Raw genomic sequence first — 15,441 nt, 5'->3', positions numbered from 1 at the left:
ATTATTTACGTTTTATTTCTAATATTTTATGATATTTCATTACAGACTTGTATACACAGACAAAAAAAGAACAATAATAATTGAAGATCAAAAAGTCACCATAGTTACTGTGTACGTTTTATTTTTTATCGAATAATTGTTTAATCGTTTATTTTTATCTCAAAAGTTAATAATTTACACGATTATGTAATAATATAATGTTACAATATAAATGATGTACATAGAATAAATACAATAAAATTTACGCGTGTTGTAACATTATAAAAAGGGAGCGATTTTACTTTTTCATCTACATGAAATGTTTCAAATATCACGAAATATAATAAAATTTATTTAATTTCTTCTTATTACATTTTTAATTTATCAAATATAATATCTATGCCACTTATAACTAATCATGCACATATAGTTTCAATACCGCAAGTTATATCGGATAGATTAGAGGTGATTTGAATGCCAGTATAGGACAATGACTTCAATGCCTGCATCTATCGAGAAAGGTACGCTCTCATGCCATTCGTCTTTTACGTAAATTATTTTTTATCTTTCAGATATAAAAATTAAGTCAACGAAAAAATCTCTGGATACGATCTTTGTGATCTTTAATTTTATAAACAAAGCTTTATTGATCAAAGAAAATTTTCAAGAGTTTTAATTGTGTGTACGATCGAAATTTTCTCATTTTCACAAATGACTAAGAAATTCCAAGACAAGTACGTTATTCCGTAAATTCGTACCATTGTCACGAAATAAAATACCGTACATGATTATATACGGTATATCTTTTGTCGTTACCGTTACAATCGAGACCAAGTTGCACTTCCTGCTAACTCCACAGGAATACAAATTGGCAACTTGACACGATGGCTAGTTTGTAACCGAATCTTCTCTCGTATTTTCACTGTAAATAATAGTTGAAAATCCTAATACTGATATATATCGCAGGATAGTGTATATGTTACTCGAGCAGCATTTTATTACACAGAATCGTGATATAAGAATCCTGCTGATCCTTTTACCATTCTTTCAATGTTTAACTATAAAACAGGTGGTTAGCCTTTTGGCAAAAAGATATCTGTATATAAAATTCTTAAAAATAAATATTCCAGAAACGTGAACGTTTAAACGATTAAGTTGAAAATTCAAAAAGTCATGAAACTTCGTATGCAAGTGGTATAGATCATTCATAATACAAACTTACTTTTCATTGCTACGATAATGCAAATTATAGAGATTGAATCACCTCTTGAAGAAAATACAGAACCTTCTTGTGAATTATCGGGAGAATAGTGAGAGATATCAAAAGTTATTATGTTTAAATTATTATTCATATATACTTCATACGACTTTCAATTATTATATAAAATTCTTTGAATCACATTAATACCAATAATCTTGTACTACTCAGTATAAATTCGTACACTTATTTAAATAGCACTATCATATATGCGGTAATTTTATTCGATATACATACTTGCCTAACACCTAAAACCATAAACATGCTTATTCTCAAAAGAGAGAGAGAGAGAAATAGAACTTTTTCTTGTTAGAATAATCGCACGAAGTCGATCACAAGAAATTAAAAAATAATACAAAAACCAACCATACGTGACGTAAAGCACGTGAAGGCATACTAATCCCCTATGCCGTTGAAGTAGTGGTAGTATAATTTAGAAGCTATTATAGAACATCATCTTCAATCTTGTTGCGTCATGATAATACTTTCCCCGACTGTGTCGACCTTGCTCGTCTTTTTCCTTTCGTGTCCGTTTGGTTTCTGGCCGGATGTGAATCAGTTCGGAATCGACGATACGTCGATTCGCAAAGGTCGCCTGTACCCGGTAAGGGTTAACGAACGTATCCCGATAGGATAAAATCGACGTCGAAAAAATGTTTACGAAGGTCCTACCGAAGGACGCGGCCGTGTTATGGCATTCTTCGGCTGCATTCTTTCCAGCCTCTAAAAAACGATAGATGGAACCAAAATAAGGATACTAAACACACATATAGCTTGCATACAAAGTTGGGCTTTATGAGAAAATGTTTGTAATGTATGTAAAATGTTTCTGGAATTAGATACCGATAAATGTAGGACTTTTCAATTCTTCAACGATGAATTAAAATAGCGTGATAAAACATAATACTAACATGTTTTTAAAGTTAGCAGTGATTGGTACGATAAACTGACTGTGTAATATTCCACATTGTAGAACAGAATTACTACCATCTATGATCAGAGTTTTAAAATATATCGTATTGTATATCGATCGCAGCTTTCTACTTTAATCTAGATAGATAAAATTATCGAAATACGCACATATAGATATGTAACTTTGAAATTACAGAACATTAATGAAACTAGAGGATCCTTATGTAACATATTTGTCTAAAATATAAAACATAGAATTCGGATATTGGGATTCTATTACTTTCTAGCTAATGAAAATATGGAAAAATTACAATATATATATATAATAATAATAATAAACACAAAAATAATATCAAAGCAATTTTGTGATTAATTATTATTCAAAAACTGTATCTTTTCTCTAATTTCGTTATATCCGTGAAAGAAAAGAGATCAAGATTATCTACAGAAGAAAATAATTCGTTTTATAAGAATCTCTTTTATTCGTAGGATGCAAAAGAGCCTCGACTCGAGGGGCTCGGCTCGGCGTCGAAAACACTGCCTCCCGGTTCTAAAATCGTTGCGAAAGATCGTTGATCCTCACTAGCGACCTTCACGAAGATACAAGAAAGGTCGTACCCGGACGTTCTCAAATTTTTCCTAAAACCCGTCCCCGCGGTTTTTCTAAGTATCGGCTCCCTCTCGTTGATCGTCACAAAGACGTGTACACGAGAAAAGAGGCAGAGGAGAAGTCACAGAACAGAAAGGAGAGGGAAAGATCGCGATGGCCTCGACGTGCCAGCTCCGCCTCGCGAGGCTCGCAGCCACCAAGTGAAAGTAGGATTTTGCTTTCTACCCGTGGCCAGTGACAAACGTGCCGTGCTCGCGAACTCGTCTCTTTTCTTCTGCGAGGATGTGTCCGCTCGTCGTTGCTCGATAAATCAACGGGCTCAGACACAACGTGACGAAAAAGGTTCGCGAATTTCAGCGTCGTTACGATGACAGTGTTGTACTGACAGTCGGGCGAACTGCCTCGAAATCGTGCCGATACGAAAAAGTGCGCGGTGTGAACAAGTGGCCAGGAGAGGATGTCGAGACACAAAACGAACGATAACCGTTTCGTCGACATGATTCTGACGTTTCTAATTCTCGGCTACGCCTTCGTGCCAACGAACTGTCAACAAGGTATGTTTTTTCCGAAAATACCCGCGCAAGAAGTACCCCTTTGAAGCGACGAATTTGAGTGTACGATCCTATTTCGCGTTCCGACCGAGAGGGCGCGCTGCTGAGATCCGCGCGATCCTTTCATGGATAAAGCATACAGAGTAAATGCGAACGTCCTCGTGGACATATGCGTCGTGGGAGATTTATGGGATTCCAGGTTGTCCGGTTGAATTTTTACTGCACTGCAAAGGGCTTCTTCGGATTCTTCGAAGTATATCGTTACCGGGTGATTTATGGGCTGCCATGGACTTCGAAGTTTGTTCAAGAAACCACTGAGAGGTCCCGTTTGATTTTGACAACGTAATACCAGTGGAATGTGTAGGTGGTATTTATGTAACCCACAGAGTCGACGATGTATGACTGTCACGATTCACTGGGCACGGTAGTCTTTCTCGCTTAATTCGTATTCTTTGTCGTTTCTACGACCGGCAAAATTTTCAGTTAATCGTCCCTGTCAAATATCAATGCATCGGTGAAAATTGGATGAAAAAGTCACGTAAATTAGGACTTGAATTTTATCGTAACAAATATTGCGATAGTATGGACGATGTTTCGTAGGTTACCATCCTTTGTTAATTCTCGTGACTTTGTTTAATAAGCAAAGCATAACAATTTCGTAACAAAGCCTTACTCGTTGCGTAATAGTAAGATGAATAGATTGAAGATATAACGATGTTCGCATGAATGGTACGCGAAAATTTTCTTGAATCATAACTAGCAATAACGCAATACACTTCATGCACTCCGGCCTTAAACCTGCGGACAGGATAAACGGTGGATGACCGCTGTGCAATACTAGATAGTTTGAATTCGTGACCTGGTACATTGCGATACAATACGCAATACAATAGAACTGCAATTCTATACGAGTGTTACGTACAATCGCGTACCACGATAACGCAATTGAAACTCCATTGTTGCCTGTAATAACAACTTCGGCTCGAACGATTATCGTGATTCCCTAAAACGGATATATCTAATTTAAAATTATGGCAAATGATAAAATCGACGTGATTCCATGCATATAATATTTCAATTATCGTTTATTGTGTAATAGCCATAAAGAAGAGTATCGAAATAACAATCAACGCGAAATCTATAGACGCACAGTATTATTCATACTCTATGCTAAAATGAAAAATAAATTTTAAAATAAATGTTATTTGATTCGTTCTATATCCCTACGGGTTAATTGCTTGATATTAATCGGATCACGAATTAAAATAATCAGATTGAAAAGTAAGAGATTTCATTAATTTGTAATGCAAAGTATGTTCAATGACAGTAAAATTGCTTGCCTTTCTTTCGTTTGCTTATTTCGACCTTTTTAATGATAGAAAAAATGAAAAGAAACGATTATCAATTTGTTATTCAAATTAGAATTCTAAAAATAATAATTCGAATCACTGGTAATAAGATGCGTTCTGTTTGTAGCGAACGGGTTTCCCCGCGCCTCTTTCTTCATTTCAAATTCTGGAATTTACCGTACAGACAGAAATCAATGAATTTAGAAACGTAAACACCAACCGAATAACCATTTCACACGAAACAATTTAGTTTTCATGCATCATTGTATCGATATTCGCATTGTAAGCGTGCAAGAACGAATAGTTTTCATGTAAATGATTTCCATGAAATACGACACGGTTTCGTCGTGCATCTCGTGACCTCGCTCTTTTCACTGAGTTTAAATAATACTCATCTCACAGATCTCGTAATAGATCAGATTTTTTTGAAATCACGTAACTGGATTTATCACGTTAATCATCAGATCGGAATGGGTAACCCCATGATGATCAAGACACGAACGAAACCTGGTGCTCGAATATCTCAGTTTCCCAGAAAAGATCAATGACACAATACCATTGACGAGCAACGTATAAAATACATTATTAAAGCGCGATTTCTACCATACTATAAATAGTGTTACGAGATTAATAAGGCGACTGATTTACCTTCTTTCCCAGTTGAGTCATTAACCTTGAAAAAGAAACTTCTTTAGAGAAAGTTTCTGCCAATATGCATAGCAATATCGATCGTGCATTTTCTTGCTCCTTGCTTCTGAACTGTTCATCATGGTCATCCTAAATCTTAGAAGTAAACTGCAGATATTTATGCATATATTCTTACAAATGTTACAATTTCACAGATGTAAATAAATACAAGATATAGATAATGTCTAAAAACGTATAAAATGCCTAAAGCGTGGTACTGGTTATAATATTTAGTAACTGAAACAGATCTATGATTCGTGACCGGCAGGCGAATTTTCAGCCGCCACCCCTGTGGTAGTTGTATTGTTTATCTAAGCATGGTTCTGGTAATTCGGAATTCATCTAAAACTGTAAGTACACAGACACATACATACCTCGTGTAGATAATACCTCAACCGTTCACAAAATTTATTGTTATTCATTCTGCGTGTAATCTCTATGATAAGTACCGAGATAATTACAGTATCTATCAGTGTCTTTGAGTCGATAGCAGAAGCCACCGGACCTTAGGGTACTAGAGCCTTTAACAGAAAACATGTGCATTGTTTTAACCAAAAAGTAATCGCTAACAACACTGATAGTTGAATGCGACTTTAAATGAAAACAAAAATCTACATTTAAAAATTTGTTAACGTTGAATTCGAAGTTTTTTAAATATCGATCGCGAAGAAAGTACTTACTGTATGTACTTCCGCAAACAAACAAACAGGTTAATAAGAGAGAATTAATAGCAACCTGGCTCTGAAGTTCGCCATTAATCACGTCTACACTCGGTTGGTAGAACTGGAACATCGCGTATCAGGAATCTGCATTAATTGCGTGGCGCTATAATAACGGTGTGTTCGCTTAAGGAAAGTGCGTATCGAGCGCCGAATCTTTGACGAGGCGCGTTTCTCGTTTAGGCTTCGTTTTCACTAGGATTGTAGGCCAGAAAATGGCACGGTCGTGTGACCGTTTCGTTGCGTGCAGACGCGAATCTTTCGCCTTTTACATTCGCGTCGGATAAGGAAAGTCACGGTACAATAAGCATGGAACGTGTTATTTCAAAATATCGTCATGCCGCACAGATAGACGCAGTTCTATGACCCGCGCCTGTATGTAGATGCATTATCTGATGGGAGAGAGGGTGCAAGGCGGTTTTAATCGGTTTGAAATCGTGCGAGGTCAAACCACTCGTTTATACGTTTATTCGAGACGAACGGATAAAGGCGTGGTAAAATGTCGCTAAGGTATGCATTTATAATATTTGCGATGAAAGAAATATTAATAAAGTTGCATGCTTACTCTCAATCACAATTGCATATTGTGAATAGTACTACTAGTTATTGGTTAATAAAGAAATGAAAAATACGATCGAAAACATCGATCTATGTCTATATATATATATATATATATATCTTCCAGTAAAAGTATTTTTTATAAAATCGTTAAGGTTTTGATTCATGTATCATGGAATTAAGATGAAAGTTGATGATTTTATGATGCTGCAGCTGTGGGAGAAATTGCATGTGACATATCGAACTGTGAAGAAAGTCGAATCATCAAAATGCTCGAACGAGATTGGAGAATTTCATAAATCTTGTAACGTGGAAATTTCACCTGACACGTAAAAAGCGTCGAAAATAAAATACGAGCTGTAATAAATTCATTTGACCAAAAAAGGTAATGCTATATTATTAAACGACGTACTGTTTGAATAATAGTAAATTTAGGAAAAGTAACGATAGTAGCAATAAGGTAGCGATAAATTTTGTAGCGCGAAGAAAAAGACGCGATCGATACTTTGGCAAGTACCGCGAGTTAAGAATTCGTGTGAACGTATGAGCAAAGAGTAGACGCGATCAAGTCGAAGGACGATTGAAAGGAGAACGGCTGCACTCGGCCTATTATTTATACATATACAACTTCGTTGCCTAAGCTTGGCACGCGCGACTTCTCGCTCCTTTCGTGCACGTACACCCGTTAGAATTCAAGCAAACACTTCCTGCTGTCTCGATCGTGAAAGTATCAAACAACTTCCACTGAAAATACGAACTGGTATTGGCCATATAAGCGATTTCGAATTACGTCAATAGTTCGATGAATTTGCCAACAACCGGTCGAGACAGCTGAGAATATCGCCTCCGGTTCAGCATCAGTGGCGGAAACCGTATGACATATGAGCGAGTTCCGGCAAAAGAACACAGATACGGAAAAACATTGATCACGTAAGTCACGATAACTTAGAATTGCGTTAAATGCGAATGACGAATCTACGATGAATTGTACTATGATTACACGCGCATTTTATAGAAAATTTGAATTAGTGGTATATAATTTTGAATAGCGTTGAATGTCGACAAACGAATAGTCGAGCGTCGATTTGTATTTTTAAACAGATAAATTTTCAATTTCGATGAGGATAATCTTACGTCCGTTCTACAATTTGCAACAGTATGCGGTTCAAAAAAGGCCGCGTTATCATGAAATTGGATACACGATGCGAAGTAACGTATTTCCATTGACAGTTAATCACGTAGCACTTACCGCAAGCTTTCGCGCGTTATGCTTTTAATAGCTCAATAATTTATAACGCGAGGTGGGAAACGCAATCACTAAACTGTGTCGTTCGATCTTGATCGATATTTACATAAAATTCTTATCGATCGAGGTAATAGATAGATTATCTTACAATTCTTGCGTTGATTATTAAAGATCGATGATACGAAATAAGTATACGCGTGTCTGATTAAAATACTTAAAGTAAATAGTATCGCACGGTATTTAATTATTTATTTTGACAAATTATTATTTAATTCGTAAAAAATAAATGAAACAAAAGTATAGGAAATTGGATCTTGAGAAATTGGTCAATCTCTTTTTAAGTGACTCAAATTATTTCGACAGACGACCATTCGTGGCGAACAATTAAATTACATAAACAACAATACAGGATAAAACGCATTCTCAGATAATTTGTGCATTTCTAGAGTTTCTCTCCTAAAACGAAACACGAGACTACAGATAGGACCTGAGCTCGAAAAGCGCGAGTGAACTTTGTTAACCAGCGATTAAAACGGCACGTGAGTTTGCGAATTTGGCGGTGAGAAATCAAATTACACGGCAACAAACGAATCGTAAGAAAACCAGTGCAATTAACGCATTCGAGTAGCGTAACCACGCCTTAATTTATATTCCCGCTCGGATTTCAAAGACCTAGAGCCTCGTCGACTCCATCACGGACACACCCACGGAACTATTCCACTTACGACATTTACCACCGATACAACCCTTTTCAAGAGTATCCCGCGTTGCTGCAGCTCGGAATATTTCAGCCACTCTCCGTAGAAAATATTATTCGCCTCTGCTTGGCAAAACCATCGTAAACCGAGTTTATGCACTCGTAATATATATTTTGCGATACGAATAGAGTGTTAAGTAGAGGTTTAAAGACACAGTGAGCATACTATAATGGGTATATTATTTGACGAAGCAGAAGATGTTTGATATTCAAGCTGGAGTTACAGTGTAAAAGACGGTAAAAAATATGAAAATATACGAAGGAATGTTAATAGGGGGATAATTTTAATTTTGGGGGATTTTTATTTTATTATTATTTATTTTATAGTACGAAAGGATCTGTGAATGAAAAACAACGGTAGGATCATTGAATAGCGTAAGTATTAATTTCGGAGTATTCTGTTCAAAAAAGGCAATGATACTTTGGAGTTCAGCGGTACCTACTATGAGAATAAATAGCGGAACTAACGTTGCTAATAAAACGAGGAGAAACTAGACCAGAGTAGAGCTCCTCTTTTGCACGAAGGCTGTAAAAAATTACAGGATATGCAAATACATTTAACACGTTGCATTTCTTTCAACTCAGAAAGTTGAATTGCTTTACAAACGGAGGAAATCGTTTCCTTATTATTTGCTTACAATAGCGTATCATGCAATGGCATATTTAGCGATCGAAGTATCAGTAATAGGACGAAGATCCTGCAAACATCTAATTTACTTAATTTCATAGTTTATTTATTTAATGTATTTTTATTCGTAACTTATTTCGGATAAAAGAAAGTTTCGTTATCGTGGAATACGAAAGTAGAGCGTACTTTTTCTAATCGAAAGCTAGAAAAAGGAGAACATCGATGTAGCTAAGGTCTCGCGCGAGAGAATCGTGCGGATTATTGCTCTGTTTTGAATAAAAATTAACTTCGATCCCCTTTGAGATAAAAGCGGAAAACATTTCTACCGATCGAAAGTCGGGAGAAGTCGGACGTAAACATATATCGTCGTATTAACTACAATACGATGATAATTGATGCTAATAGAATCGTTGATTTTCAAAGAACTTGGATTAAACTTTTGCGAGAGATATCCCAGTAAGTAAATTATTGTACGAGTATTAATTACGCGCATTTACAATTGCGTACGTTAAAAATTAATTAATCGTATTTCATTGCATCGTGCCTCGATATATCGAATCCTCTTGGATCTTCGATCTTTACTCGTCAAAAAAAAAGAAAAAAAAATTGAAAACTCACGATCTTTATATTATGCATAAGCATACATTAAGTAAGAATTGTGTTAATCTGTGGTCTTCGAAGCAGAATAATTACGGTAGAAGTCAAATTACGTAAGATATTGTAACAGCATATATCTTACATATTCAAGAATTGTAACATGAAACTTTAAATGGTTATTTAATAACGCAGTGCGGCAGGAAGTTGGAGTCGAGTTTTCCGCGACTAGTCGAGAAAATAAAGTGGACTGTTTCTCGATGCAAAGGACATTACAAAACGCAAAGAAACAATGCTGGAAAGCGTCTTCGCTTTCTTTCGGAAACGATCCGGACAGTTTCTCACGGAACGTGCTAGTTAAGTCCGTGAAAGAGCAACTATGATCTATACATGATTATGCGAATCGAGCGCACCCACTTTTCATTTTCGGTGTTCCGATTTTCATTCGTCCGAATCGTTTAGTTTCTTTTCTAAATCATAACTTTATTTTTGCTATCGTGTGCGGTACGCTAGATTTTATACCTAAAGGTTGCCACTTATCTTTAAGTTATTAGGTATATTTATTCTAAAATTACCCTTTTCATTATTGAAATTTATCTTCCTTGGTATTTTTTATCTATCGAATACCGATGTATTTTATTTTTATAATGAAATTCGTCCTTGTAGAAAATAATTGAATATTTCTATATTTCGCAAGTATTTATGCAGAAAATTCGAATGGAATTCATGAAATCTCATATCGAATCAACCAATTTCCTTTCAAGGATCGGCCGAATCGTGGGACAAATTATCGCGTCTTATACCAACGAATTCGGTGTACGAACAACAGGACAAGAATGCATCTCCTGTCAATAATCCAGCGGAAACGCTATTACGGTCCTTGGACGAAAACAATGTCATGGAGACATCAAAAACGATTGGAAAGAAGAACAATCACGAAGAGGATGTAGACGAGGAAGTTTACGAAGACGAGTACGAAGTTGAAACCGATCCAAAAACGGAACACGAAACTTTGAAATTTCCTAAAATCACCGATTCCACTAATGCAAAATACGAAAAAGCTCCGTCAGAGTTAACCGCTCAGACGGAAGACATGTCCAGAGACGAAGATTATGTGGAAGACCCTTCGACGAGTCAGTACGACACGTACAATTACTATAACGACGATTACTCAAGTCCTAATCGGTCACGATACCGGGCCGCAGGTAAGATAATTTGAAAATTACTCAAATTTTTAAGCTCAAATTTAACAGTTATTAACACATATAATTCTCAAATTTTAATAACTATTAAGAGTTTGAAAACGATTCAAATTTCGCAACACTGTTGCGTCCTTTCTTTGCGTTCGCTCTTACTTACAATTAGTCTGACAAATATTCTTTGATAAGCCAAACGTAATAAGCAGCATGCTTTGTTATATACTTTCCTTAACTCTAATCCTTTTAAAGTTCTCCTACTTGCAAAGAAATGCCACGAAAGAGCGTTGGCGGATATTTTTCATTGAACAAAGTTAAATTTTCGACTACTATTAAATACTCGAAATCTACTTTACTTTTCGAGTGGATCGTATAATCGTGTAAAATGTGATACGAATGGAATTCCAAAAATTAATAATTTCCTAACGCGAACCTTTACGCGACACAATCCTCGATTTAACGTGGAAAGACTCTGGCTGGAACAAAATTATGTATAAACTTTAATAGAAATCGACTCGATTAAATTATATAACTTTCAAATAGCGATTCGAAAGACCATAGGAAATCGATTATCTGCCATCGTAACGCAAAATCAAGGCGCAGCCACCTTTTAAGCTGCCTTCTTTCATGATATAACGCCACAGTATCAAATAATTATTATCTTTGTAGACGGGTTCTACGTTATGTAAGCTCCTTTCGTCACCTGGCAAAGAAAGTCCCGTGCGTGGACAGAAAGAAACGAGACCACCGACCATGTTGTCCGTAAAAACAAGATTTTTGAAATTTTGCAGAGGACGAACACGCTCGCGACTATCCGGATGCGGAGGAAGAAGAAGCGGAGCCGGAGGAACATGGAGAACAAAAAGGAGGAGGAGGAGGAGGAGAAGAAGAAGAAGAAGAAGAAGAAGAAGAAGAAGGAGAGGAAGAAGAAGATGGGAAGAAACCACAAGACAACGACTATGATACGTCAGAGGAAGAGGAAGAATATTTCGATTCTCACCACGTTGCGAACGTAAACGATTCTTCGTCCGACCTGTTCGAAGAAAAGGATCTAGACACGCCAATTTCAACGACCAACAACGAGGAGGGTTCCTCGATGGAAGGTAGCGACAAAACTTTTGCCTTTCTCGGACCACCAGAGTCGAGAATAAATTCCTCCGTTGATAGTTCCATCTTGATCGGAGGAGCCATAGTGTCGGTAGTAACGACGAAAAGCGTCGTCAATGGCACGATTTCCGTTCCAACCACATCCTCCCCGACTACTACCGAACAAGTTGTCGCACCACCCTCCTCCACTTCTATGATAATCACGGAACAACCTGTAACAGCGATAACAACCGAGGATACGTCTCGAATATTAGCTTCGGTTCAAACGAGTCGTAGCATATCTGGCGCTCGATTCTTGCCGTTTCCTGTAATAGATCGTATCGAACCGATCGGCCATAGCAGCGAGAAGAAAACTTCGCCACCTGCAGAGTCCACGGAAAGCATTATCGATAAATTGGACAGGGTACAATCGGAATTGTCCAGCGGTTTTCTCGCCGGTGGCTTCCGAACTGCCGGTAATTCCCTTCAGTTGGACGTTTTGAACGAAAGAGACAGGAATAATCGCAGAAGGTATACTACTACCGCTAAGACGCCGATCATTAGCAAGTTTGTACCGCGAAGATACAACGATAAGAGAAACGATCATGCTACGCCGAAGCCGAAGATCGAAACGACGCTTGATAGTTTGGAAGGATTGTTACCGCGTGATTACGTTACGAGGAGTTCGTCGACGGTGTCGACGCTTCCGAAGACTGGATTTAGGTTAGTGATAGTTCAGAATATTCAGTTTTTATAAATACACGAGTATTTCTTCGCTTCATTCTAAATTGATATTTTTATAGCGTTTTTTTAAGCGTATAAAGATTTATATATGTATATTTGTATGACTATAAATGTCGCAGATAGTTCTCATTGTCAATTTAATAGAGATACAATAAAATATATAATGTATAATAAAATATATAATGTAGAGTAACACAGAGTATGATTAATGATCTTTAGATGGCCGACAAAGAGCACAACTAGCACAACAGCAGAACCAACCACGACTCAACTCGCATCGACTGCCTCCATTGCCATGGCGAAAAAACCTAAAACCAACGTGATTGTTCAAGACATAAGTGCCTTTTTACCACCCGGATACAAATTGAAGAAAGAGGACTCAACCGTTACAGAAAGCTCCCTGTTAAAGGATATTCTGGCGAAATCTAAGGTCGATATATCGTCGTTGTTACCGGCGGATTATAACAAAAAGAGGAACGAGGATGACATGGCAACAATGACGACAACAGCGAAAAGTATAGGCGTTTCGTCAGAGAAATCACCAGCTGAGAAAACGATTCAGGATTTGTTCGCTAAATCCAAAGTTGACATTTCTTCCTTGTTGCCACGTGATTACGAACAGAAGAGGAAGAATCTTATTTCAGAGCCGGGAGACGTTCATACCGAGAATTTTACCGAATCCAATGTATCTGTGACTACAGAATCCACTTCGTCCACGACGAAGAAATCCGCTGGTTTGAAACTCGTGTTTCCTAGCAGGCCTGGCGGACGGAAAGCAATTAATAAAATCACCACGCCACCCAGTCCTCGAGGTGAAGGACCTGGCACGGTTACGCCGAAAATACACAGAGGATGGCCGATCAGGTGAGTCCCGTAAGCCGAATTATTATTTCAACGCAAAGTTGCAGATCAAATTTAAAGTTTCTTTTAAGGAATCAAATTTGAAAGTCAAATATAAATTGAAATTGATATTAAGTTGTTGTGTTGATATTAAGTTTTCTTTTGTAACTTTTGCAGAGTTACCACAGAATTTACCGGCTGGCCTAGTTCCTCGACTACCCCGATCTCGATAGAAAAGATACTGGAAGCTGCCCGAACCGCAACGATTTCGTCTGCGTCACTAATCCCGATAACCGAAGCAACGTCGAGCACTACGACAACGTCGACTACGACGACAACGCCTCGACCAACCACACCAGGAATTTGCGAGCAAGATTGCGAAGTCGCTGGAACTATAAAGATAATTGGTAATACAAGCTGGGTACCGGAATTGCTTGATCGAAATACTCAAGAATGGCAGAAACTCGCCAATGAAATTGAGCGAGAGGTATTCATATACATATATACATATATATATACTAAATTGGAAAGTGTTTGTTTTATAAACATGATGTTCAATAATATTTCCTTTTTATTTTTTAACAGATGAACTTCATATTCTCAAAATCTGCTGTCCTAGCAAAATGGTATAAAAAGATAAGAATCGATTCATTCAGGTAATAATACAGATAAAACTGATGTTAAAATTGATGAAAAACTGATTTATTTATTTCATGAGGAAATTTATAAATTTTAGCGAGGGTAGTATTTTGGTAGATTATTTTGTTGAATTGTCCAACTTGGAGCAAAACGTTAATACGCAGGAATTGAAAGTTATTTTCCACGATTCGTTACGGACTTATAACGCAAACAGGTGGAACGAAACTAAAACGAAAAGTTCGATAAAGCTTGGATCGTTCACAATCGATCCGAAATATACGGATTTTGTAGGTATGTTATGTCATTGATAAAGTATTTATTTTATAAAATTAGCATCTTGACTTTTTGTTTAAAAATAATTCCCTTTCAGTGATACCTAAAGTAACAACTCCCCAATACACTGAAGAAGACGATAGATTAGTTCCACAATGGGCAATTGCTGTAATCGTAATTGGTGTTGGTGGATTAGTCTTTATCATTATATTTGGTGTCTCTGTCGTAAGTATTAAATCAGAAGAAGAAACACTAATGTTAATGTAAAATTAATATTCATTACGATATATTTAATCTTTAGTTAATAAATCGTCATAATGCTTCGAAATTGAAACCATCTATATCTACAATTTACGAAGAAGAAGTAGCAAAGAATATTACAGCTAATAGATCTAGTGATTACTCAAAACCGGTACATACGATTTGGACTGACCCAGACGTTTCTTGGAATGACAAGTCTTTCGAATCGACCTCCAACAAGGTAGAATTTTAAAATATTTATATCCCTTTTGAAATCATTTGTAACAAATAATTCTGTAAATATTTATTAAATATAATTATATAAATATTTTATTAATTTCTAGATTCTTGTCGAGAAATCTTTTCAAGACAATAAGAAATATAACATGTACGATAGTTGGAGATCGCAGTGGAACGGTTATTATTACAACGGGTCTCATACTAGCAGTAAATATGGCGGTTACGATAGTACAACAAATTTATCAAGTCGTCATCATCCTGATTACGATACAAATTTCTAAATTTTACGGTAATAAAGTAAAATTTCTATCAACTCTGCTCTCATTTAATTTATT

General features: G+C 36.7%; 1 protein-coding gene and 1 long non-coding RNA gene across 10 annotated transcripts; one reads left to right on the top strand and one right to left on the bottom strand.

The window, feature by feature from the left end:
- Positions 1–104: 104 nt before the first annotated feature.
- LOC126916796 (uncharacterized) lies at positions 105–6,133 on the bottom strand. Of its 2 annotated transcripts, none has more exons than XR_007710734.1 (4): positions 6,027–6,133; positions 5,308–5,937; positions 3,984–4,313; positions 105–1,960 (listed from the first exon to the last, which is right to left on the bottom strand). It is a non-coding gene; the product is annotated as an uncharacterized LOC126916796 (long non-coding RNA). The 2 variants fall into 2 exon arrangements; XR_007710735.1 differs by having other exon boundaries at positions 5,308–5,867; positions 6,027–6,130.
- Positions 2,535–15,419, top strand: LOC126916504 (uncharacterized). 8 transcript variants are annotated; one of them, XM_050722370.1, is made up of 13 exons: positions 6,399–6,575; positions 6,837–7,008; positions 7,103–7,553; positions 8,316–8,408; positions 10,613–11,053; positions 11,836–12,853; positions 13,094–13,738; positions 13,892–14,201; positions 14,300–14,370; positions 14,451–14,644; positions 14,724–14,851; positions 14,928–15,107; positions 15,211–15,419. In XM_050722370.1, the coding sequence occupies exons 5-13, from the start codon at positions 10,747–10,749 to the stop codon at positions 15,385–15,387; spliced, it is 3,030 nt and encodes a 1,009-aa protein (XP_050578327.1). In that variant the 5' UTR covers positions 6,399–6,575; positions 6,837–7,008; positions 7,103–7,553; positions 8,316–8,408; positions 10,613–10,746; the 3' UTR covers positions 15,388–15,419. The 8 variants fall into 8 exon arrangements, with proteins under 8 accessions (XP_050578310.1, XP_050578327.1, XP_050578334.1 ...); XM_050722377.1 differs by lacking the exon at positions 8,316–8,408; XM_050722392.1 differs by lacking the exons at positions 7,103–7,553; positions 8,316–8,408.
- Positions 15,420–15,441: the final 22 nt, after the last annotated feature.

The sequence above is a fragment of the Bombus affinis genome, chromosome 1 (genome assembly GCF_024516045.1).
Source record: "Bombus affinis isolate iyBomAffi1 chromosome 1, iyBomAffi1.2, whole genome shotgun sequence".
NCBI lineage: Eukaryota > Metazoa > Arthropoda > Insecta > Hymenoptera > Apidae > Bombus > Bombus affinis.
Note: the sequence above shows the minus strand (reverse complement) of the source record. Positions and strands in the feature narration are given on the sequence as shown.

Bases quoted from the DNA above. Each gene is read 5' to 3' on its own strand.
- LOC126916504 (XM_050722353.1), top strand. From the start codon at position 3,217: ATGTCGAGACACAAAACGAACGATAACCGTTTCGTCGACATGATTCTG. The intron at 13,739-13,891 runs GTGAGTCCCGTA...TAACTTTTGCAG, and splicing joins CACAGAGGATGGCCGATCAG to AGTTACCACAGAATTTACCG. The intron at 14,852-14,927 runs GTAAGTATTAAA...TTTAATCTTTAG, and splicing joins TTATATTTGGTGTCTCTGTC to TTAATAAATCGTCATAATGC.